This window comes from Vicugna pacos, chromosome 36 (genome assembly GCF_048564905.1).
Source record: "Vicugna pacos chromosome 36, VicPac4, whole genome shotgun sequence".
NCBI classification, from domain to species: Eukaryota; Metazoa; Chordata; class Mammalia; order Artiodactyla; family Camelidae; genus Vicugna; species Vicugna pacos.
In genome coordinates this window covers 537,648-561,077 of record NC_133022.1, presented here as the reverse complement: position 1 = coordinate 561,077, position 23,430 = coordinate 537,648, and the positions used below count along the sequence as shown (strand labels likewise).

Genomic DNA, 23,430 nt, shown 5'->3' with positions numbered 1-23,430 from the left:
CGGAACCCAGGACCTCGTGCATGCTAAGCACGCGCTCTCCCGCTGAGCTACCCCCTCCCCGACAGTTTTTTTTCCTCTCTTAAAAAAAAACAAAACAACAACAGATATTTCAAGGAACTGTTGACTCATGAGCTGAGGAGAATGGGGTATAATGGAGTGAAAACTGGTCTTTGAGTCAGAAGCTGAGTCTGACTCTGGCTCTGCTGTTTGACCTTGGTGAATTCGCTCAACCTCTCTGGGCCTCTGTTTTCTTCTAAGATTTCTAAACACGGAGCACAGGTGAGTTAACGGCGGGGGGCGGTGGGCGAGATGGCAAATACGGAAAAGAGACATAAGTGTCCGCTCGCCGAGATTATCTGGGCCTATGTTTCACATTAAGAAATGTCTGCTTATCAGATTTTCTGGTTTTGGTCCAACTGGACATTGAAGAAACAAGGATGAGAGAGGTTAACATAAGGTGGCCAGATCCGGCTGCTTCTAAAACCAAAGCTCCAAAAATGAAAGCTCTTTTGCCAGGACACTTGAAATGTGCACTTTTCACAGTCTACCACCCATGTCTTCCTGCAGAGACCAGGGGACAGACGACCCCAGCTAGGGGGCTGGGGCTCCCCGACTCGGTCACTTTGCTCGGGGACACGCTGAGCCGCGTCTCCCGTCCTGCTGACCTGTATTTCGGGGTTTGAGGGGAAGCACCAGGTCAGGTGACTCACGCCACCTGACCACTCTCTCTGGGAGGATGTAAAGGGTCCACAGCTCAGGGGACGCGGCCGGGCCACTTACCCATGCCTCTCTCACTCTTGGAATTATGCTGCCCTCCGGACGTGGTGGACAGGTCCTCGGGGACCGGCATGGGTTCCTCACCGTCGTCCGCAGTGTCACTGACAGCAGGGCTCTCCTTCCCTGTGGACACATGGAAGAGCTTGAGTTCTGGGGCACGCGGTCACCCCGGAGGGTGGCGGTCACTGCGCACGGACCGGCAGGGAGACCCCAGGTTCGAGGGGACGGCATGAACTGCTGGACGGAGTGAATGCCTCCCCGTGGGGGTCAGCATCCATTCTCCTTTTCATAAAACAGTGTCGTTGCCGAGCCCCCAGACAAGAGAACACAGACGCGAAAGCCAGCTAAATCCGCTGCGACCCCGGCACGATGACCACGCTTGCAATTCTGGTGCGTGTGTACGTGTGCACACGCACACGTGTAATTTCACATCAACGAAGACGCTCAGGGATGTATTGAATTTGTGCAATGAATGTCGTTTTTCAGACATTCTCATCAACACCCTTCTGTGCCCGTGACCACAACTGTATTGCCCATGTCGGTGGAATCCTTTATGTAAATCTTTCCTCTGCTTTTGACCTTTGATTGTTTTTACATCTTTTTTTTTTTTTTGGGAGATAGCACTGCGGTGGACATCCCCCCAGCCGGCCTTTGCTGGCTGAGTAATCACCGTCGTGTGACTCCTGGAAGGTTTACGCCTGGGTGCAAAGCATCTTTGGAAGTTTGGTCCACTTTCTCCCTCCTGCAGACCTGCCCCTACATCCTCACGTTAGCTTGCTTTCCAGGCGTCCTGCTCAGGGCTCCACGTTCTGGGTCCACACCCCTCTTTTTCCCCAAAAGCTGGGGAGCACTTTGCCAGCTGCCTAATTCCATGAACTCGGGGAGACAGGAACAAGCCCAGGCAACCCCACGCCTCCCGGAACACGATCTCCCCTCCACCTGCACAGAAAGTCCACGAAACACGAAAGCAAAACAGAACCCACAGGGAAGTGGCTTATCCTTCGCCGGCAGGATTTTGCCAAACGCAAAACGCCTGAATGAGAAAACGTGTCTGCAGAAGCTCCCCAAATGGGAACCTCACTCCCACTCCCGGGAATCGGGGACTTGGTACCAAATATCCTGCTTCCTTCGAAGCTGAGCCTCCGGCATCTTCTAACCTAGATGGAACCTAACATCGAGTTGGGAGACGTAAACCACGGGCAAGGGAAGAGATGGAGTGGAGCCCGGGTGGGTACGGAACAGCCCATCGGGGCGCTGGGGAAGGCCGGTTGACATGAAGGTCCGTACGAAGTGACAGGCTGGGACCACGTGTCTGACGGCTGGGCTGGCCACGTGGCTTCACGCACAAAAGGCGCTTTCCACGCGGACACCCGTTCCTGCAGGAGGGCACACAAATGAGGCCCAGCAGACACGGCGAGGCAGAGGGAGCCATTCCCGTGCGTTTGACTAAACCGCCCGCAAGACCAGGATCAGCCCATCGGAGGACGGGCGGGACCCGGGCGAGGGTCCCCAGCCCAGGAGACGCCCCTGCCGGGAATCATTTGAAACAGGACCCGCCAGGCACCAAGGCGATGCTTTGCGGGATGGCATTGCGTTGCCTAGCAAATGCACGTCACAGTTGCACATTCCAGCTCCACGGTCGTTACCTCAACTGGCATCTTTTCAGAGACAGCATCATCGGGTGCACTTGGGTGGCCGATGCAAGATGAATTGTTAAAGACGGGGCCGGGCTCTGAGCTCCTTCCGAGGGAAAACCAGAGGCCAGAGAGGAATTGATCAAAAGTCCCTGTGTTACGCTCACGCCTCGTAACTGCGCGTTGCATCCATGATACCGTCAATGCCCTAAACAGATGATTTTAAAAGTAGAAATAGCTACTTTTCTGGTAAGAAAATACACATTTGTGTCTGTGTCTAACAGGATCACTTTGCTGGACGCCTGAAAGTAACATTGTAAATCAACTACAGTGCAATAAGAAGAATTTTTTTTTCTTAAGTAGCAATAGCTAAAGTCTTGGCCTTACTTTTCACCCATTTCAAAAATGGGGAAAAGAAAGCTCTGATTACGAGAATGAGGGATGCACGTGAACCACCTGCCAACCCTTTTTTCCGGATAATTTCCTAGAGGAAGGGTTTTCCTACTTTGAAGACTTCTTTTTGCTTTTCTTGGGTAAGAATAATCTTACACAGAAGTTCAATATACGAAACTTTTTTTTCTTTCTCTCTTCCTTCCTTCCTTCCTTTCTTTTTGGGATAGGAATAATCTCACACTGAAGTTCAAATATATGAAACTAGGTTTCTGTGCACGGTGGGGGCATCATAGGCTGGAGGGGCTGGAAGAGCGAAGACCCAGGCCACTCACTTCCACGAAGACCCCTCCCCGAAGCTGGCCTTGGAGACCCACGCCAGCCTAACAAAAGGACCCGATGACTCAACATGCAGAGTGTGGGGTGCGCACACGTGCCTTTACGATGAACCAGTGTCATTATTACAGGTGGGTGGGAGCCACAGGTGCAGGCACTCAGTGGCATGGCTGTGTTTCTTTATCGCGGTCTTTCGGTGGGTGATAACTTTGGAGAACTCTGGGGTCAGCTCAGATACAAAAGCCTGCAGGAGCCAAGGGTTGAGCAGAGAGAACCGGCACTCATCCGGGGAGGGAGTGCTGTCTCTCTGCTCCGTGCATGTGCAAATCCAGCCCACGAACCTGCCTGCAAATTGAGCTGACCCGCTGTTTACGAACAAGACCAGCGACAGCGTGTCGAGGGTGCTGGACGTGCTCTTCAGCCTGGAGGGGCTCCGGCGCGGAACGAGGTGCCAGCTCAGCCCAGCCGCTCCTCTGGGACCACACGGGGGAGGAGAAGGAACAATGGTTCTAAGAGGCCCCGGGTCGGGCTCATCGATCGGGGCTCCCCGCGCAGGAGCAGCGCCCGGGGACGAGGAGGAACAGGACTGTCCGTCTTGGCACAGGTGTGCCACGCACCCAGCAGAAAGTCAGAACTGGAGAAGGCAGCTAAAGCCACTAATTTAGGAAGTGTGGTATCTTTTTACCTCTTAGGAAAATGACTGAAACTTCTCTGCTCTTTATGTTTACTTCCCCTGCTTCTCATGTGTCACAAAAAGCCAGGTGCCCACCATGTGCCCTGCTGTCACCCACCTCGCCGCCACTCCGTGATGCCTTCTAGCAGGTCCTCTGATTTGCCTAAAAGCCCCAGAGTCTGAGCACTGTCTGCTGACACATGAATGGCTTTTGTACCCAGTGACCCTCAGACCCTTTAACGGCTGGAGATTTACACGGCGAATGTCGGCCACTTAGTCAAAACCTTCACGAGAAGCAGCCATATTTCTTGCTTTTAAAAAAATTTACCCACATAAGTGCTTACAATGCAAAACCACAGGGAGATGAGAAAAGATAAAAAAAGTCAAGTTATTAAATCAGGTTGACCCATTCCAGATAGTGAAACAGTGTGACTAGAGCGGGAGGGCGCAGCTCAGGGGCATGGCGTGGGTTTGGCATGCGCGAGGGCCTGGGTTCGATCCCCAGTCCCTCCATTAAAATAAAAATAAATTAAAAAAACCTAATCACCTCCCCTCTTCAAAAAAAAAAAAAAACCAACGGCAGAAAAAAAAGAAAAAAGTCTATTAAAATAAAAAACACTATGACTAGAAAAAAATGTTTAGAAAAGAACCAAGTGGCAAAAAAAAAAAAATCTATTTAAAAAACCCAACAGTGTGACTAAGAAATATTTTTAAAAATTAAAAAAAAAAAGAGCCAACAGCAAAAAAAAAAAAAGTCTATTAAAACAAAAACAAAAACAAAAAAACACTGTGACTAGAAAAAAATGTTTAGAAAAGAACCAAGTGGCAAAAAAAAAAAATCTATTTAAAAAACCCAACAGTGTGACTAGGAAATATTTTTAAAAATTTTAAAAAAAAGAGCCAACAGCGAAAAAAAAAAAAAGTCTATTAAAACAAAAACAAAAACAAAAAAAACACTGCGACTAGAAATTAGCTGACCTGGGGTACAGCTCCGAGCTGGCTCTGGTGGGAACACGGAATCACTCGCCTCTTTAAGACTCTGTCCTCAAGAGTGAAATGAGGCTGCAGAACGTGATTTTGGCTCTTCGCTCCCAGGGCCGTTGTGAGAATGAAAAACCATGATGCGTGAATGCTGATATACCCAGGCAGCTCATGGGATGATTCTGTAAACTGTGACGTCCTGCAAAATCAGACACATTTTCCCCAGGGACACGTGCGCGCCGCGAGACGCACAGAACTGCAGACGGCAAGGCGCCGAGCAGGTAGAGCCACTCACTTACGAAGCCCAGTATCTTTTGACTTCTTAGAAAAATGAAAGGAACTTCTTGCCGGTCTGTATTTACTTCCCCTGCTGCCCACGTGTCACAGGCAGCCTTACCGATGAGACGTGTTTTGGAGAAATCAGAGGAGAAAGTTGTCTAGTTATCTCATCAACAGCCAACAGATAATTTCTCACGGAGACTACAACGCACCTGTTGCTCCTGTGTCCCTAGTGTGTGAAGTTTTACAATCTACAATCACCCAGGTTAATGCAATCCCTGGGGGGGTGGATAAAAATGTTCGGAAAAGAGCCTCTCAGCTCCAGAGAAGAGGCGGGGAGCCTGCCCAGAGCACCCTGTCTGGCCCCCCCTCCGGGATTCTGCTCAGTTACTGAAACTCTCCGAGGCCCAGCGCCCTGCGAACTGAAGCTGGGACCAGCATCTCCTTCAATGGGGTCTTGAAAAGCCGGAAGGAGTCAAACGCCGAGGGCAGTGTTTGGTCAACAGACGCTTTCAGTCATCGTGACTCACTCCACCACGTCCCTGGTCGGATGGCACAGGGCTACACACAGCATCTCTTGTCTCCTGCTTCCAACAAACACAGCACACTGCCGTTCAGAAAACATCCCAGCTTTAGGGCCACGGGACCCGGGGACCCTCTAAGATGAAATGGCTCCAGCCCCTCCTTTTCCAGGTGCCACCACAGTGGTCCAGGAGGCCAGGCAAAGGCTCTGGGGTCCGAGGCAGAGGCAGGGATGGGGCGCTGACTCACATCTCACAATCCCATTCTCCCACAGGTCGGCTCTTCCCTGAGAAACCCCGACAAAAAAAATCACGCACTCGTGGAATAAATTATTTGGATAAAGTCCTGAGAAAGAAAGAAAAACTTACCAAAAGAACGAACAAGATGTGCCCTAAAGGAAAGCATGTCTCGTCTCCCCTCCAAGCCCATTTCATAGCATTGTCCCAACACTGGAGGGGACAGAGCGGTAAATGTTTATCGAGTGTCTATTATCTGCAAGATGAGGGCTCAGTCCACACGCAGGGCAAACCTCAGGGAAGACAGAACCCGGTAGATTGAATAAAAAAGTCAGATACGAAGTATTTCTCTGTTTCTCGAGTGACTGTTTTGCACGGAGCAGGTGGACCGCCACGACACTGCTGACGCTGGAAAAATCCTTCAGCTCTGGTGGCTGCAATTTTATAGGGTCCCACCTAGAAAAATCTATTTTTTTTCCGTAAACCGATTCAGGGCAACGTGCAAGATGCCAGCTTAGAAGTTGCCCAGGAGGAAGCAAAGTGTAGGCAGGAGAACAGAAACCATGATGGGGTCTCTCTTCACCTTTGCAATGGTTAGCGCCCCGTGTTTCTGACACTCCAATCACCGCGCACCGTGGTCTGCAATCCCGGGGGTTGGAACCCACTTCCCTGGGGCAGGACCAGGGGCTTCAAAGAGCCAAAGGTCTTTTGTTTTCGTTTTCGTGTTCGATAGTTTGATGTCCTGTACTTCTAAAAAGGATGCGCTTAAGGGAAATAAATTCAAATCATGCTGAAAAGCAGAAGACAAAAAGCCAGTGTCCCTCCCTCCTGCCATAAGCCATCCTTTCCTTCCATCCCGTCTTCCGAGAGGAGGTCCAGATTAAATACATAGCACTCCAGAATTTTCCTAAGCAATTGTTAGCAGCCCGTGTTTCTGACATGTATGTGCAGGCGTGTGCAAAGCATCTCTGTGTGTGTGCACGATTCGTTTCCATTTTAAATAAGATCACACGAGGGGGAGGGTGGAGCTCAGCGGTACAGCACGTGCTTAGCATGCACGAGGTCCTGGGTTCCACCCCCAGCACCTCCACTGAAAAAATAAACTTAAAAATGTATATATAAATGAACCTCCCCCTCGAAAAGTCAAAATTAATCCTTAAAAAAAGAAAAAAGATAGAATGAGATCATACTTTGCACACCATCCTGAAACACCCTGTTTTTTTTTCACTCTCACGTACATTTTGGGTGTCTTTCCACACAACTACATTCATGCCACCCTCCCTGTTAAGAGCTGTATGGACGAGGGCGTGGAGGTACCAACGTTTTCCAGTGTCGGTCCCAACGCTGCCGGGAACGTCTGTTGAAATACTTCGGGCAGGTGGGAGGGGAGGTGTGTCTCGAGCAAGTTCCTCCAACACGACTTGAGGTGATACAGATAATGTGAAACCTGAGGGCCAGTCTTCACTGTTGCCAACTGTCCACCAAGCGCCTCGATGCCACCGTGAACAGCCAGCCTTCTGCTTGGTCTTTTCAAAGCCCGGAATGATGGGAGCGGGTGGCCGGGAGGCAGAGGAGGAGGGGGATGGCTGTGGTCTCCAGGTGGGGGGGACCGGCCTCTGCTCTCCTGCACACCACACGTGCGGTCCTGGTCTCCATCGTGAGGACCGACTCAGCCCGCGAGGCAGACCTCAGGAGCAACCTGGGGACCCGTGGGCACAGGCTGGCCCCGCCCGGAGGACAACACAGGTCATTCTTGCCCAGAGGCCCACCTGGGACTGACCACGAGCCCGAGGCCCTAACATGTGAGATGCTGGAAGCCCCGAGGCTGCTGACAGCCCTGGGGTCCCTACACCTGAAAATCCGGGGGCCGGGCAGGCCCGGCTGGACTGGCTGGTGGCCCACCCTCCTCGGAGTCGCCGAATGTGACCGGCTGTGGTCCAGCCTGGGGCTCACCCCACGACCGCCGACCCCGGTCCTGGGTCTCCCATGATGGGAAAAGCTACATCCAACATGGCCCGAAGTAAACATACGGAGATGCGTGTCTCATGCTGCCTTCTCCTCCCTCCCACCATTCACTCTTTTCCGGACACCTCCACTGGCGTGTGTTTGGGGGTCTAGGGCCGACCACTGAGTCATCGTCCCTCCCCAGGAGGACCCAGCCTCACTGGAACCTTGCCCAGCGGTGCTCAGGCTGAACGGGAGCCCTCATGTCATCACCCAGGTTCCCACACTGGGATCCTGTCTAGGAGCTGACGTTGAGCGTTGACCCCAATCCCATCTCGGTCTTTCATTCTGCACAATCAGCCCTCCTCCTGCCCCGGGATGCGGCGAGCGCCTGAGGTCCAGAGGCCCCGTGGAGCGAGGGGTCCCTCAAGGTCTCACCTGAAACTTGGGACATGTCTTGACCCTCATCCGCGTCCATCGTCCTCAGGTTATCTGGAGAGGGAGAGAAAAGAAGGGTGTTAGCGGAGAACAAACGACGCGTGAGATGGGAGACAAGGAAGCCTGGACCACTTCATGACAATGATGCGCTTGCTTCCTCCAGCCCTCGCTGGAGTATCAGACGGGCGCAGACCCTGATCCTTTTAAAAACAGCATTACAAAGATTTATAAAAATATCATTACCGGCCCAGGAGGACCAAATTTGTTATTTATTGTTAATTTCCAACTGCATAATAACCCAAAATGCAAACTGACTGCAACAAAATTAAGCAGAAAATTAAATGGCCCTGGGTCATTGTAGGCACAGAATTCATTCTCTTGGCTGATCCACAGTTATGTTCTTTCTAATTTACTGAGCATGCATCGATGAACCTTGAGTCAGCTTGGTGACACGCGTACAATCAGCAATCAAAAAACGAAGCAATTTGTTGAAGAATGTCTCATTTACCCAGGCAGGGCTGCATATCTGAGCAGCTCCCGCGCTCCTTCCATCAATAATGCATACACCTCCGGCCTGGCAGATGGGCCAGGCGCCAGCTTCCCTCTTTGTCCCCCTCCTTCAGGGCCCTCGCCTCCGACTCCGCCAGCTCCCGGATGGACGCCAGGGGGACGGTGGCCAGACCCGGCCGGGAGGGCGCCCAGACCGTCCCGTTTATTTTGCTGACAGATGGCTGCAAAAGGACACAGCCAGCCCGGAGGAGCCGCCCTGGGTGGGTGTCCCCAAGGCTGTGGTCCAGCCCCCACGAACACCAGGGAGCAGTGGCCGCATGCGCCTCCCAGGACGCAGGTGCCCGCGGTGCATGGCAGCTGGTGGCTCCGTGGATAAGAAATGTGTGGCCCAGCAGAAGGTGACCTGAGCAAAGCCTGCTCACTTGTGCTCTGCTGGGCAGCCTTCGGGAGAGGTCCTTCCCTAACCAGCAAAACCGAGTCTGTCTGTTGGGTCTGAATTGGGTCACATTTTCTGCATGTCTCGGTGGCTCGCACGTGTGGATCTGAGCTTTCCAGCCTGGACACCGATGGAGGGGGCAGGGGCCCTCCCGTCTCCAGCCTGGTTGAAAGCTCTGAGCAGACAGAGGCCACGTGTGTGTGTGTGTGTGTGTGACCGTTGTCACGGGGCACATGGGCACACAACCTCAGTTTCACCAACACCGGCCCTTGTCATGAAGAAGGTGTGAATTCCCGGATGCAGACGGTTTCCCTGTACTTCTGAAAGTCCCTGCACCAGCCTGAGTCATGGCACGAATTTCCAAGGCAAGTGTGTGCCTCGGGGGGTGGGGGCAGCCGAGACCCCACAAGGGAAGAGGGTTCCAGGGCCTGCCTGCGTTTCAGCCCCAAGACTGCGGGTCCACATCCAAGCCAAAGCCAGGGAAACACAAAACTAGCACCTGTGTCGCCAAAAACCCGTTTGTCCCAAGTCCCACCTCCTTGGACAGCAAGAAAGGCAAAAACCTGTGACTCTTCTGAAACCCTCAGAACGATTATAAAGAAATAAGACAGACTCAGATGAGGAAAATTGTATTCCCCGTGCCACGTGGTATGAGATTCAGTTTTCTGAAGACAAATGCAATATTTTATGGTCAAATATCGCAGACCAGCTCTAAAACAGCCCCATGATGACTGGAGAGCCTTCGAGCAGAACTCAGATCTTCCGGCAACAACTGCTATGTTAACCCCCCTTTCTTATGATGTTGGCTTTGAGCTTTTTGGCTGTGGAAGTGATAGAATTTTTTCACGACTCTATTTTTTAATAAAGGGAAATGAATGCCCCAAATTTCCACCACTTAGAGAACTACATTTTTTTCTGTGTGTGTTTATTTATAAACACACAAGACCTTTTTTTTTTTTAAGAACAGCAGGGTACTGAACATATTCCAAATAAACCGGTGTAAGATATTTTTTCATTTCATGCTACACGCATCTTTTTATTTTACAAATATGCATTAATATCCAAGTTTTCCATGAAAGAGACTGACTTCACCAGTATCCTCTTGGAATTCAAGTAATTTCCAGTGAAAAGGGAAAAAAATGTTCCCTAAGCTGAGCTGAAGGTGCCCCATCTCAGCCCCGCGGGAGAAGGTGTCCCTCCTTCCAGAGACCTTTGTCATGGACCCTCCGGGTTTGCTGGCAGGACAGACTCTGTCCACCCACGCCGAGCCCCGCTCCGTGCATCCTCCTGTTCACGCGGGGAGACGTGAGAACACGTCCCAAAGTGGCAAACTGATGCTCTGAGCCCGTGGACGGGGTGCAGACCAGGCACCGTGGGGCGGGGTGCAGGGAGCGTGCGCACACACGCATCCCCAGGGAGCAGGGGCGAGGGTGCCTTCCTGGAACCCGCACCCCTCTGTGCTCCGGACAGTGGGGGTGCGAGGGGCGGACCACGGCGAGCAGAGGACACTGGATCTGAGCCTCAGGCCTGTTCCCATTTCCACTGAATGTCCGTAACCCCACCCCCACCCCCACCCCCATCACACGCAGCTCCGTTGGGTGATCAGCCTAGCTTTGATTTTCATGCACACCCTCTCCCCACCCTGCCTGACAGCGGGGCCACTGCACCCTATTATGGGGTCCCCCCGTTCTGCATTCTCCCAGCCCCCCCACCCCCGGGCCTGCCCTCCCCTGGCCCGCCTGGTCTGACATCACACCGTGGGGTGGAGGGGTGGCCTGACAAACTCCCACAAATTTCCCCAAACTCTACATTTTTGTATCTCTTGGGACCAAAGGGTACTGACTTTTTCTTTTCTCAAAGCGACTCTGCTTTGGCACAAAGACCAGAGGAATAATGCACCAGTGGAAACCTGTCCGAGGGGAAGGAAATTCCTTTTCCTCCAAGACCGAGTGACCAGGGCAGCCCTGAAGGCTCTCAAGAGGGACGTGACATAACATTAAGACGTTTACAAGCCAAGGTCTGCGTTTCTTTCCAATGGAGGGACTGGGGATGGGACCCAGGAATTCCTGCGTGCCAAGCACGTGCTCTACCCCTGAGCTACACCCACTCCCCTCCCCGCTCCCCCAGCCCGAGCTCTGCATTTCTCTTCCCCACAAGGAAGCAAGGCCCAGAGTCAGGTGGAAAACGGAATTCAGGCTTGATCGGATCTCAGAGTAAAGGAGTTTGCAGTCAGTTAAGAGGGGTTCATCCCCAGAGCCACTTAATAACTTGTTTCTGGGAACCTTCCTGGGAAGGGAGGCGGGTCACTTCACAAGCTCATTGCAACTTTCTGCTCCACCTGCGAGGCCCAAATGGCTGGAGGCCAGAGAGCCGCATCCAGAGCGCAGGGAGCCCGGCCCAGTCCGTCCCTCGCTGTCACCGCGCACTTCTTACAGACATGAATGCGTTTATTGTCTCCTCGGAGCGGGCCGTTCTGAGCCTCGCACAAGGAGAACTAGATGGAGAGATAAGGGCGCTCCACGTGATGGAGGCGGTGGACGGCCGTCCCTCCAGGAGGGCCCAGCCTGGCGTCCCTGGGCCCCCACTGAGGACTGGCCACTGAGCTGAGGTCCGGCCCCCCTCCCTCCTCTCCCCCGGCCTCTCTCTCTGGAGCGGGCACCTGGCTGGGTTTGGACAGTAGGGGATGTAAGGATGGAGGACAAGATGGAGCAGAGCTGCAGGACCCCGGTGTCCTCCAGGAGACCTGGCGCTTCCCTGGGGACAGTGAGACCATTCAGAGGCGCCCTCTCTGACCTCGCCTGCCTCTCCTCCCCCCGCCCCACGGGGCCTGGAACCTGGCCATCTGCGGGCCAGAAGCATCCAACAGCCCTGGGCAGTCCAGGCTTCCGAGCGAGGAGTCTGGGCCCGTGTCCAGGACCGTCCTCCTTTCCAACCCGCCTGTGAGCAGGAGCTCCAGGAAGAGCTCGGGACAGACCGGGGGGCGGTGCTCAGACCCTCCTCCGCCTCCTCCCGCCGCGCCCCTCGTTTCTTCCCCACGAACGCCTCCTCTCCCCGCCCAGCACGTGCTCTGAAGCGCCACGGCCTTTCCCTACCCCCAGACCTGAGTCTGGATCCATGAAGCCAGAAAGCTTGTGGAGAACCACAACCTGATGATTTTCCAATTCACGAATTCACGGCAAGGAGAGGATGAAGTGGCTGGGAGGCCAAACGTGCTGTCGTGAGCCACAGGCGGTCGCTCAAAATCATGGCATCACTGGGGGCACAGAGTCCTTCCATGGGCTTTTCAAAAGTTCCTTCTCTGAGATGTAAACAGCACGAACTACGTTTTCTTTTTAAACAAATGTCTTTCCCCGCCCCTGATACCATATAGGCAGTTTTCTGTCCAGTAATATTTCAGAACACTTCTTGAGCACCTAATATATGCCAGAAAATCACAGTAAACAGAAGGATGTGGTATTAAATAGTTTTCCTGAAGCGACTACCGTGCACCAGGCATTTACCTGCTAATTCCAAGACCATGAGCATAACCCATCTTGTCCGCTGTTTTATCTCAGTGCCTGGCAGTGTCCACATTAGATCTCACACTCAAATCCTGTTTTCCTAAGCGTGCATCCTTAATCCATGCAAAGAAACTGCATCAGGACTCTTCTCATGCAATGATCTCTATTATTATCTCCACTTTACAGATGAGAAAACTGAGGTTAGGAAAGAAGTAGCCTGCTCTAGGCCACACGTCTACACAGACAGCAGAGCTGAGATCTGAACCCATGACCACTGGACGGTACCATTCTTGCCCGCCGGAACCTCACAGCCCCAGGAAACTGGTCCCAAATCTCAACTAAAGGGACAAGGATGCGTTACCTGCATCTTCATAGAAAAATAAACATGTGCTTTGTAACACACTGCAGTTCAGGCAGACTCCATCACAAAACTTCCATGATGCAGTCACATTCTGGCCATTCGGTCAAACGTAGGCTACTAATTAATTATGTCCCCTCCCTGATGAGTGAGGTTGCACCAGAGTTACGTTCAGGATCATTTCCGCATTCACCCGATGATGCTTATTTTGAAGGGGGAACAGGGACCAAGACCATAATCTATTTAACATGCTTTGCGTCACAGATGTCTTTAATAAAACCCACTACGCCTGCCAAGAGAGCATCCTTTCATGTTCAGACCGGTGGACTTTCTTTTTGCAAACCTATCGCATCACCGTGAACCACCCTGTATCTTAAGAAAGGGAACGCTCCCGGAGAAAGCACATGTGGGGTCTTTGTGTCCGGTTAGGGCAGTGGGGACCGGATGGGTTTTCCTTAACAACTGAACAAAACAGGTCAGGAGAACCCTCACAACTTCTGAACACTCTTATTTCATCGCTGATTCCTTTCGGCTTCCCCAAATGAGCTGCCAATCCACACAGTTGTCACCTTTACGCCGCCGCAGACATGCTGGCTGGCCCCCAAGAACAATGCAAACAAGATCTAAACAGGATGGCGGGGAATTCAGTTTGAATTTCACCCTCCCCCCACCCGTCCCCCATATTTAACTGAGCCACAGGAAAAAAAACGCCTCCTCTGGTGGTTTGTTCTGCTGTGAACCAGCTCTCTGAGGGCAAATTAGCTCAGATGTGCAATTCTGTCCTCACATTTTTCCCCCCACCGAGGGGCAGGCACTGATATGCAAAAGAGGAAGGGGCAGGGGAGAGCTGAGGAGGCCCTTCCAAAACACAGCTAAGAACTCTGCCATCTGAAGACATCCTGCACGAAAAGGTGCTTAATACAGGAGGAAAATGAACCACAAGAGTGTTTTTCAAAGCCATCATGGGGCCACCTGTCTCAAAGTGAGGTAGGGAAAAGAAAGAAAGAAGAAAAAAAAAAGATGTGAGATATTAGAAATTTGAAAAGGGGGCTGGAGACAGGCTCCTGGGTTTACAGGTCGCTCTCAGGATGGGTGGATGTCAGGTTGGTCCAGGAGGGGTCCGGGTGCAGCATCCCTGCTGTGTGTCCCTCCCCCGCCTCGTGCATGCACCTTGCAGAGACCTCCGCGTCCCTGAACCACGGGCTCTCCAACCGCTAACAGCCACCACTGCGTCTTCAGCAATCCTGAGGGAGGCAGACGTGCCCCCAATTTACATACACTTTTGTAGGACTTTTCCTGATCACGGCTGTCATCAACAGGCCACTTTCTATGTAGCTTCCTCAAATAGAAATGCCTTTGGCGCTTCATCACTCCAGTACAAAAAAAAAAAATTAAAAAAAATAACATCTAAGTTTAGAATCATTTTTTTCTGGCCTCTTCCCGATTTTAGAAGACTTTATGCATGGGCAGCAACTGGAAAACAAAAGTGAGACCTACATCCTAAAAAAAAAAATGCAGAAACTGCCCCCAATACACAGATTTACACAAAATCTCCCCAAAGTATGGACCTCCCGTCATTATCAAGAAGGGACACAGGAGCCTGGAATTAGTTGTGTTTCTATCATGTTCGAAGATATTTTTTCTTCATTAGAAAAAACAATGCAACTTTAACTTGCTTCTGTACTTCGCAGGGCAAGACGCTGTCCTAAAGAACACAGTGTTCTCATCAAGACTTCTCAGCAGGGAGGTTGTCCTAACATACAAGTATCATGTTCTCTGGATGCGTTAAAAACTCTGCATTAAAGGCAGCAAAACCCAGCTGCACATCCGTGACATTCCAAAGCGAAACACGTACTTGCAGGACGAAGTTTCCACCAAGCCACGAGACTTCTTTTTAAAGCTGCATGTTCTTTCGACCCGAGGAAGTAAAATTATGCTAAGCCTCCCAGGGTAACCTGGTTGCTTACAATGTATACATATCTGTTTATGAACAATAACTGAAAAGCTGTCGCTGACTTTCCCACTGAGGACATCGTCTTAGGTGCTGTCACGTTTTTGTTTGTTTGTTTGAGTGACTTAGTTGCAAACCTAGATGCAAACAGAGGGAGAGAATGTATTCTAGGCTAGCATCTGATTCACTGAAGCTTAAATCTCCATCTACCTCCTATTCAACAAAACATAAAAGGCTGGTCCGGCTCAGTCTGTAATATGGGGGATTCTGTCTGCGCTCCGGAGAGGGGTGGGGACCAACCCCTGAACGGCTCCGTAACCCTCCCCAGGTTAAGGCCACATGGTTTTCAGGCCCATGGGTAATTCTCCCGGAAGGACTTGCATTCTGACCTCAGTTCTGTTCACAACACCCACACAATATTATCACCTAGAACAAACTGAAATAGAGCAACTTCTTCTCAAAATGCTTAGAAAAAAAAAAACCATCTGTGTTTGCTTTTCCAATCGATTTTCACCGTCTACAGAACATAGATTCAAAACGCAGGTTTCCTTAACCATCGCTCAGTGTCTCAGAAGCTTCAGTACGTGGGGGATTTCCTTCGCTCACCCCGGCTTCACACGCTTCAGCCGAAGTCGGGTTAAACCGTGTCTGGGGAGGCTCCGGGCACCCACGATCTGGTCACAGTGATTGCGACGGACGACGCACACAGGATTATTTGCTATTCTGAGCTGGCTCTCGGATGGAGCAACCCAGCAAAGCACGCTCTAGACTTCCATTTCTGTCTGTGATGGACAGAGCTCAGCACCAAAGCCCGCAGGGCCCTGAGGACAAACCCAGCACCGCAGAACATGTAACAGGGTCCGTGCGGAAAACGATGTCCCAGAGGGTGGCGGGCCCAACCAGGACTGCTCGGGGCGCAGGCTGTAACCCACAACCTTTCGTCTGCATCGTCTTCATGCAAACCCAGGGGGAGGGGGGTGTCATCAGTGGAACCTCACAGAAACTTACAACTTCCTCATTCACAGGGCTACAGAAATCAGCTTGTCTCTATTTATAATCGGGCAGAAATATTCACGGGAGCAACATGCAGGGAAAAGATCTGAAACAGTCCACTCAGAATTCTTCTGCGGCCCTTAAGTTTAAATTCTTTCTTTTCAATATTTGACTTTCAGTGATTTTATTAATTTATTTATTTTTGCAGCAAGCTGCATTTCTTTTACAAAGGCCTGTCTGCTCCAAATTAAACTGAAAGAAAGTCTTTTAATGCAGGTTGAACACCCATCAGTCTAGGCAGAAGCGAGGAAACACAGAAATGCACTAGGAATTTCCAAACCATTTTTTTAAATTTTATTTTTATGGGTTTTTTTCTTTTTTTTTTCTTTTTTTTTTTTTTGGTGGTGCCAGTGGGATCACATGATTCTTAAATGGTAATTAATGGCCTTATCTCTAACAAGCTGAGGTCATTAGCAGTCGGATTTTAATGTAACGAAGCAGGGTACACAATTTCTCAATCTGCTGTCACCGTGAACCTGTTCGAACAACACTTTAATTTTCTGCCCTGCACAAAACTCAGCAGAAAAGGAGGAGGGAAAAAGGTCACTTTTTCAGGCTAAAAGTGGGCTCGCGCCGGAGGGGGGCAGCCACTGGTACTTTGCAGTTTCCATTAAGAGCCCAGGGGACACTTCAGAGTGCCTCAGAAGTCAGCTTATGAAAGATCAATGCCTCATTTTCATTCCTCCTCAAGATTCTAAGAGAAACATTTTTTTTCCCCAATCAGGTCGAGGGGAAGGATCTCATGTCCTGTTCCCTTTGCTCCATGTTTGCCCGTGAAAACCTGATGTAACCCCCAAAATGGGCCCGAAACTCAGGAATCCAAATTCATACTGGAACGCATCGCTTTAGAAAAGGACTCGGATCCGAACCACGCTGTTCGATTTTAGACAGCTTCAGACTGCCGGAAAAGCGCCTGGGAGTGTCTGTGACCTCCCAAACGGGGACACAGACGTCCATGTCAGCGTGGATGGGGTCCCTCAAAAACTGTGTAAGCAGTTCTTAGTGGTTTCAGCCCAAACCCCACACTTGGAAGAAAGGCGGAGGAGAGTCAGAGGCGGAGGGGCAGGGAGGATGGAAGGGCTGGGGGGCCCCAAAGGAACAGCCTCGGGTCCCCAACGCAGCACACCCTGGAGGCTCGCTCCCGGCTGCCCGTCCATGGCAGCCAGCTTTTGGTGCGAACACCGGCAGGAAGGGGACTCAGATTTCCTCCAGCAGTGAGCCGGCTGCTGAAGAGACATGAATCATTGCACACTTGAATGAGAGAAAACGAAGCGGGCCCTTCGCCACTAATGAGGGCCTGCTTGAAGCCATCCGTTACGCAGTGGCCCTGGGCCACCAGCCATCAGGAGGTGGCGCGTGGGACCATCCGAAAGCCGAGGGAGAACAACTGGCGCGTGATGGGGCTCTCCATCACCCTCAGACAGCCCCGCGGGGTGGGGGTGCCCGGCAGGTGCTGGGACCCAGGCCGCCACCCGCCGGGAAGACGGCAGGTGGCCCATCCAGGCTGAGGCAGCAAAGAAACCAGCGACACTCACCGAGGAGCCGGCGCCTCCCAGGGACCCCGGGAGGGGGCTGCCTCTCCCACCCAATCCTACCTTTGAGGGCTGGGGTCTGCGGACCCCGGGCTGCCCAGAGCCCCCTCGACTCCGCCACCGGGAAGGGACCCTCCGTCACCAGCGCCTGGCCCGCACTCCACTGGGGCGGAGAGGAAGGTGGACCGACTTGCCAAATATGCAAAAAAGGAGGGAAGAGTGTTTTTCTCTCAGGAAAACACGGGCAGGAAGGGAGCTTGAGTTTCCTGTCCTGACCAAATCGGGTTCAGAGATGATGCGGACGTCGGTGGCTCCGATGGGCTCGCGGGGGGCGGGAGAGGGAGCTTTTACTCAACAGGCAGCGTGAGCTCCCCCGCAGGCCACGGGAGGAGGGAAACAGGACCAGGCCTAGGGCAGGGATGACCAGTGTCCCCCAGGCCCGGGACTTGGAGTCCTCACCACGTCTAACTTGGCCATGGGAGGCACACAGGACGTGTACCTGTTCCCTGCAGTAACACTGGAGAAGGAAAAAAAAAAACCAACTGAACAGGCCCCCCCACCAGACCCTTCTCGGCAGAGACCCCCAGCGACACACACCACGCAGGGCCGGCCCTGCCCACCTCTCCACTTGGGATCCTTCTGCAAAGCCTCTTTGGTTTGCTGTTTTGCTTGTGACCCTGACCGCAGCCTTCCCTCTTAACGTCTCAGAGCGCCTCAGACATGTTCTTTAGAACAGCACCCAGCATTTCAAAACCCTGGCAAAGACAGGCGAGTAAAACAAACACCCTGAACGTGGAAGGGCGTGAACAGACATCGCGGGAGAGGCAGAAAGATAATGGGGGCAGGGGAGGGGACTCATTTATTCAACGGCCAGGAGCGCCAGTCACCCGGGTCTACGCGAAGGAGCCAGCGTCAGCGTCTGGGCCCCACCACGCTCAGAGCTGCTGCCCTGGCCTGGGATCCGGCCCCTGGGGGGCCCCACTGCCCGCTGCCTCCTCGGCTGCACTTGAAATGTGTTTGTCCAGATCCCACTTGGACGGGTGCCTGTTTTGAGCGAAAATGGAACGGTCCCTCCTCGTAAGCCTCGAAGGATGCATCGCTGATTGCTCCCCGGTAGTGGAAGGACAGTCCACACGTCTGAGGGCCCTGCACACACCAGTGGCCCCACCGGGGACCGGGACTGACATTAACCATCTCGTGGCCACAAGCAGGAGTCACAGCGCCCAAAAATTCATGTAGAAAGAGCAAGGAAACCATCCAAAAGGGTCTTCGCTCTCTCGCTCCCTGGGGCCTGGAGCACCTGACTCCCCGTTCCAACAAGGCCAGGAAGCCATTACTTATTTCACAGCGAGACGACTTCATAATTACAAAGATTAGGGGAGAGGAAAGAAAACAAAAATGCCCCTGGACGCGGCCACGCTTGACGCATTCGGGGCTAACTGCCGGCGTCTGAGGCAGACACCCCTCAAAGGGCTAACATCCTTGGACCAACGCTCACCGTTGCACAAGTCGGAAAACCCGCCTTGTCTTAGCAAAAGGTGAAAAGGAAGAAATTCCAAAAGGGGGGGTTTTATGACTCAGGTCAGGTGCGTCTGATGCTGAAGGCCCGTGGCACCCAGCACCCCCCCCCACGCGTCTCTCCCCACGCCGGGTGTGCACACGCTCGCATAATGTCTTTATTTCCTGTGTCTATTAATACGCACCAGGCTGCACATAAGCGGCGTGTGTGTGGGGTGTGGCTTTCACAGCATGGCTCGTAGTAGACAATGTATATAAACCTCGTGTCCTCTCTGACCTCAAGAGCTTGACGTTCACACTGACCATATCCTACCAGGCCAACCAAACGGGGACACACACACATCCAAGTCCCAGGGCGCGGGGTGGGGGGTGGGGGTGGAGGGGGAAGGTCCCCAAAGCAAAGGGCACCTCTCCGCAAACTCTGAGTCCCCAGGCGAGTGAGGAAGACGCAGAGCTCCCCAGCTCGGCTGGTGGCAGGCCTCCTGGCCAGGAAGTTGGCTGTGATCTTAATTTTTTTTTACAAGAGAAATGGCTGCAAGACTCTTTTCTCCTCGGGGCAAACTTCTCAAAAGACGTAAGGCGCGCACACACACACACTTTCATTTACGGACCGGACGGCGCACCCCCCGAGACCCTGATGAAGGGCTGTCATTACTACGGTGCTTCTGAATTCCAGAGAATGCCGAGTTTTCCAAGAAGCAGCCCTTTAATTAAAAGAAGGATGAAATGAAGACATAAGCCGGGTGGGGCGTCTCAAACTCCTCCCTTCAACTATCACCACGAAACAGAAGGGGCAGAAAACCTGACCATTCAGCTCTGTAATATGTTTGTGTCTTCAGCTCTGGTGGACTTTGAGACCGAGAAGCACTTTTTTTCCCCCACGTTAAAAAAGGAATAAACATGTATGTCCATGGGAAGTTCTGATAGCAGATGCATTATATCAAACCCAAATCGCATAGTATTTTAAAATGTGACACCACCGTTTATATCCATGGGGACAAATTATTTTATAACACTCTCTGTATGTCCTAAGGTACAGGCAAGTATATTCCTCCTGGCCACAGATATTTGTGACTGTTTAAATTTTCAGCCACCTAGCAAATAATCTGATTTGTCCCCAAAATGATTCTGGCACATTCAGTGTAAGTAACACCAGATGTCAATTTAAAAATCCCGTATCAAAGGTGAATCCATCCAAACAACCTCATCAAATAAACATTTTCAAACAAACGCTCAGAGCATTTCCTACAGGTTGTGGATTCCGATCAACCCATAACCAAAGTGAACCAATCCTCAATAGCCTTTAAATTTCCACCAAACTTGAAATATTATGCGTGATAAATATTTTCAACTTCCATAATTTTTTTTTTTTTGCTTTTAACAGAAGTTGATCCGAGTGGTAAGGAGATGTGTGTTCAATACAGGTTTGTGTCTCCAAGTTTAAACCGAGGCATCTCAAAGCTCCTCGGGGAGCAGGGTGGGAGCCTGTGAGTGTGTGAGAGAGGGAGGCACACACACGGCCTGGAAACGCACTCCGGCGGCCGCTGCCGCCCAGACAGAATGGAAGCTGCATTTGCAAGTGCTGTCTGCTCAGACCCTGGGAATGGTGACCCTTTCCTTTCACCCTCATTTCATCTCATCTGTGCCACACTCGGTGCCTCCAAGTTAGAAGGAAAAATACAATCACAGCTTCAGGAAGCTTCCTTAGGAATCAGCCAGGATCCCTGACAAATCTGTAGAAACACATTTCAAACAGAGACGCAAGGAACCCGGTGCCTTTTCACCGAGGGGTTTCGTAACCGCGAGGGCCAGACATGGCCCTTGGCAAAAGTGCCACCAACTTTTCCACACCGGGGTCATTCCTATTTTGCAAAAAGCGAGTTCAGACTCGATCGACTTACTTTACAGTCGGTGCACAAGTGCCCTCGCCTCGAAAACAAGACAAGAAAGCTCGCGCTGAATGACTTTATATAAAGGCTGACCTCCGCGATCTCACTGCATAAGCCTGCATCAATTTAAATACGGTGGGAGCCAGAAGGTCCTCCTCATGGTGGCAACGGGGCGGCTCAGAAGTGTCCCCCTGCCGGCCTGGGCCTTCATGCAGCATGAAGTGGCCGAGGCTTTGGCGAAAGTCGCCGCTCTCCCCGTCCCCAGAGAGGAGAAGCGGACCGGGGCGAACCCAGGCGGCACCCACCTGCGCCCCCTTTCTTCCCCTCGGTCTCTCCCTTTCCGTCCATCAGCTGCCCCAAGTTTTCCTACTGAAATTCCATCGCAAAGCACTCACGTGGACTCGGGCGTCGCACTTCGGGGGGGTCCGCAGCGGGTCCTCAGAGCCGGGCTCGGCCGCCCCGCCGCGCCAAGGGTCCCGCGCGGGTCTCGGCTGCGCCCCGCGGGGCCCCAGGGACCGTCGCCGCAGTCGCCGCCCCGGGCGCGGGCCGCGCGGGCACTTGTCAGAGCGCCCGGCTCGCCGGGCCGCCGAGCTCTTCCCGGCTTTCTTTCACAATGACTTCCTGAAGTTGCTCACTCGCACGGTTCCCCATTTCTCCGCCGCGCTCCCCACCCCCCCACCCCACCCCCCCCGCCGCCGGCTCCGACCCGGCGCCCGCGCTCCCGGCCGGCCGTCCGTCCCGCGCGCACAGCGCCGCCCACGGGCCGCGCTCCGGGGCCCCCTGCGCGCCGCGCCCCCGCCGGCCCGCGCTCCCCACCTGCGGGGCTGCGCCCGCACGCCGGCCGGGCTGCACCGGGGCGGGGATGGGAGACGCCCCCGGAGCGGGGCGCGGGGCGCGGGGCGCGGGGATGGGAGAGGGACTCGGCGCGGGGCGCGGGGCACCGAGCGACACATGGAGCCGGGCACGGAGCGGGGCGCGCCGCCGGCCCGCCCGCAACTCCGGGGCCGCGCGCACAAACTTTACCGCGTGGCCGGGTCCCACGTACCCCCGCCCCGGCGGGGCCCCCGGGGCGGCGGGGCGCGCGGGCCGTACCTGCTGGCCCTCCGCCCGCTGCCGCCCGCTCGCCCGCGCCGCTCCCCCCACCTCCTCCCGCCCCGCGCCACCGCGCTTCCCCATGCCAGCGCCGCGTCGCGGTGGCCGGCGGTGGCCGGCGGTGGCCGGCGCTCCCTGGCTGGGCCCCCGGGGGCGACACTGGCCGCCGCGCCACGGGAACCGCGCTTAACCCTCGGACCACGCGCGCGGGGCGGGCGTGCTCCCGGAGACCCGCCGCCCCGCGTCCCGGGCCGTCCCTCGGGGCACCCGCCTGCTCGCCCCGCCGGGGGAGGGGACTCGGGACCCCGAGTAGCACTTTCCCCAACGTCTGGGGACGGACGCCCGCTGCCCACCCGGCCCCGCTTCCCTCGCGCCGGGGCCACTTGGCTGCCAGGCTCCGGCTGCGACCCCGGGCGCTGAGTGCCCACCCGAGGGGGGTGGGCAAAGCCGATCCTCGGCAAGTCAGGGGAAGGTGCCGTTCATTTTCCCAGACAACCAATGGAATACCTCTCGCGTCTTCCCTCCCACCTGCTCGAGGCAGAAGTTAGGATCGCGCCTTCCGTCTAGGCCTGTGTGCACACGCGAGTGCGAAAGGGCGGCAGCGGGGGAGCTGGTGCGGCGGGCAGACCTGGAGCCCGGTCCCCGGCGGGCTCGGTGCACCTCGGGCCTCCCCCTCCCCGCTCCCCGGAGCCGCGTGGAAGCGGCGCCGTGTGTCGGTTCAAACAGGAATGCCGGCTCTGACGACGCACCTCTTCGCCCTCCGCGAGGAATCCATCATTCTGACTAGGCGGGCCCCACCCGAGCAGGAGTCAGGCAAGGGTGTTCAGTCTGAGCAGAAGAGGGGAGAGCCAGGAATTCTGCAAATGCACCCCGCGCCCTCGCGCGCTCTAGGGGAGGGACTGGGCTGCGGGAGTCGAGGCCCCTGCCCTGTGACACTTGCAGGGCGCATCATCCGTCAGGGACTGACCAGTGCCCGTTGCATCGCTGTGGGCAGCACACCTGAACCCAGGGTCGTTCCCGGGAAGAGGGACACAGGGCGCCGTGGGCCTTGAAGGGGAGGACGTGCGGGCCTTCCTAGTGCCCTGAACTGCCTACCGGCCAAGGGGCCCGGCAGTTGAGTGTGGCCACCAAAGGCGGTGGCCAGTGTGAAGAGGCTGCAGGTGGCAGGGCCGGGCACCCTGATGACCTCCAAGCCCCTGCCATCCCGACCCCAGGAGAACTCGCTTCTCCCCTCCATGAGCTACAAACAGCGCCACATTCTCCCTGGACCATTTAAGCTACAGGATTCCTCCTCGGTTGGTCCTGAAATTCCGCCGTGTTGCGCCCCAGCCAGTTAACTCCCTGCTTACGGCCAGAGGAGGCGGGACTAGTGAAAGGTTCT

General features: G+C 54.0%; 1 protein-coding gene across 5 annotated transcripts in view; it reads right to left on the bottom strand.

Moving 5' to 3' along the window:
- Positions 1-21,600, bottom strand: part of IKZF1 (IKAROS family zinc finger 1) — an 85,248-nt gene extending 63,648 nt beyond the window's left edge. For 2 of the 5 annotated variants that reach the window (XM_072955504.1, XM_072955508.1), the window contains exons 1-3: positions 12,257-12,301; positions 8,211-8,264; positions 781-900 (exon numbers count right to left, since the gene is read on the bottom strand). In XM_072955504.1, the coding sequence (XP_072811605.1) occupies positions 781-900; positions 8,211-8,264; positions 12,257-12,272 (190 nt within the window). In that variant the 5' untranslated portion in view covers positions 12,273-12,301. Of the gene's footprint in view, positions 1-780; positions 901-8,210; positions 8,265-12,248; positions 12,376-17,613; positions 17,740-21,352 lie in introns of those variants that run through there. The other 3 variants (XM_072955505.1, XM_072955506.1, XM_072955507.1) reach the window with 3 other exon arrangements.
- Between the last annotated feature and the right edge of the window lie 1,830 nt (positions 21,601-23,430).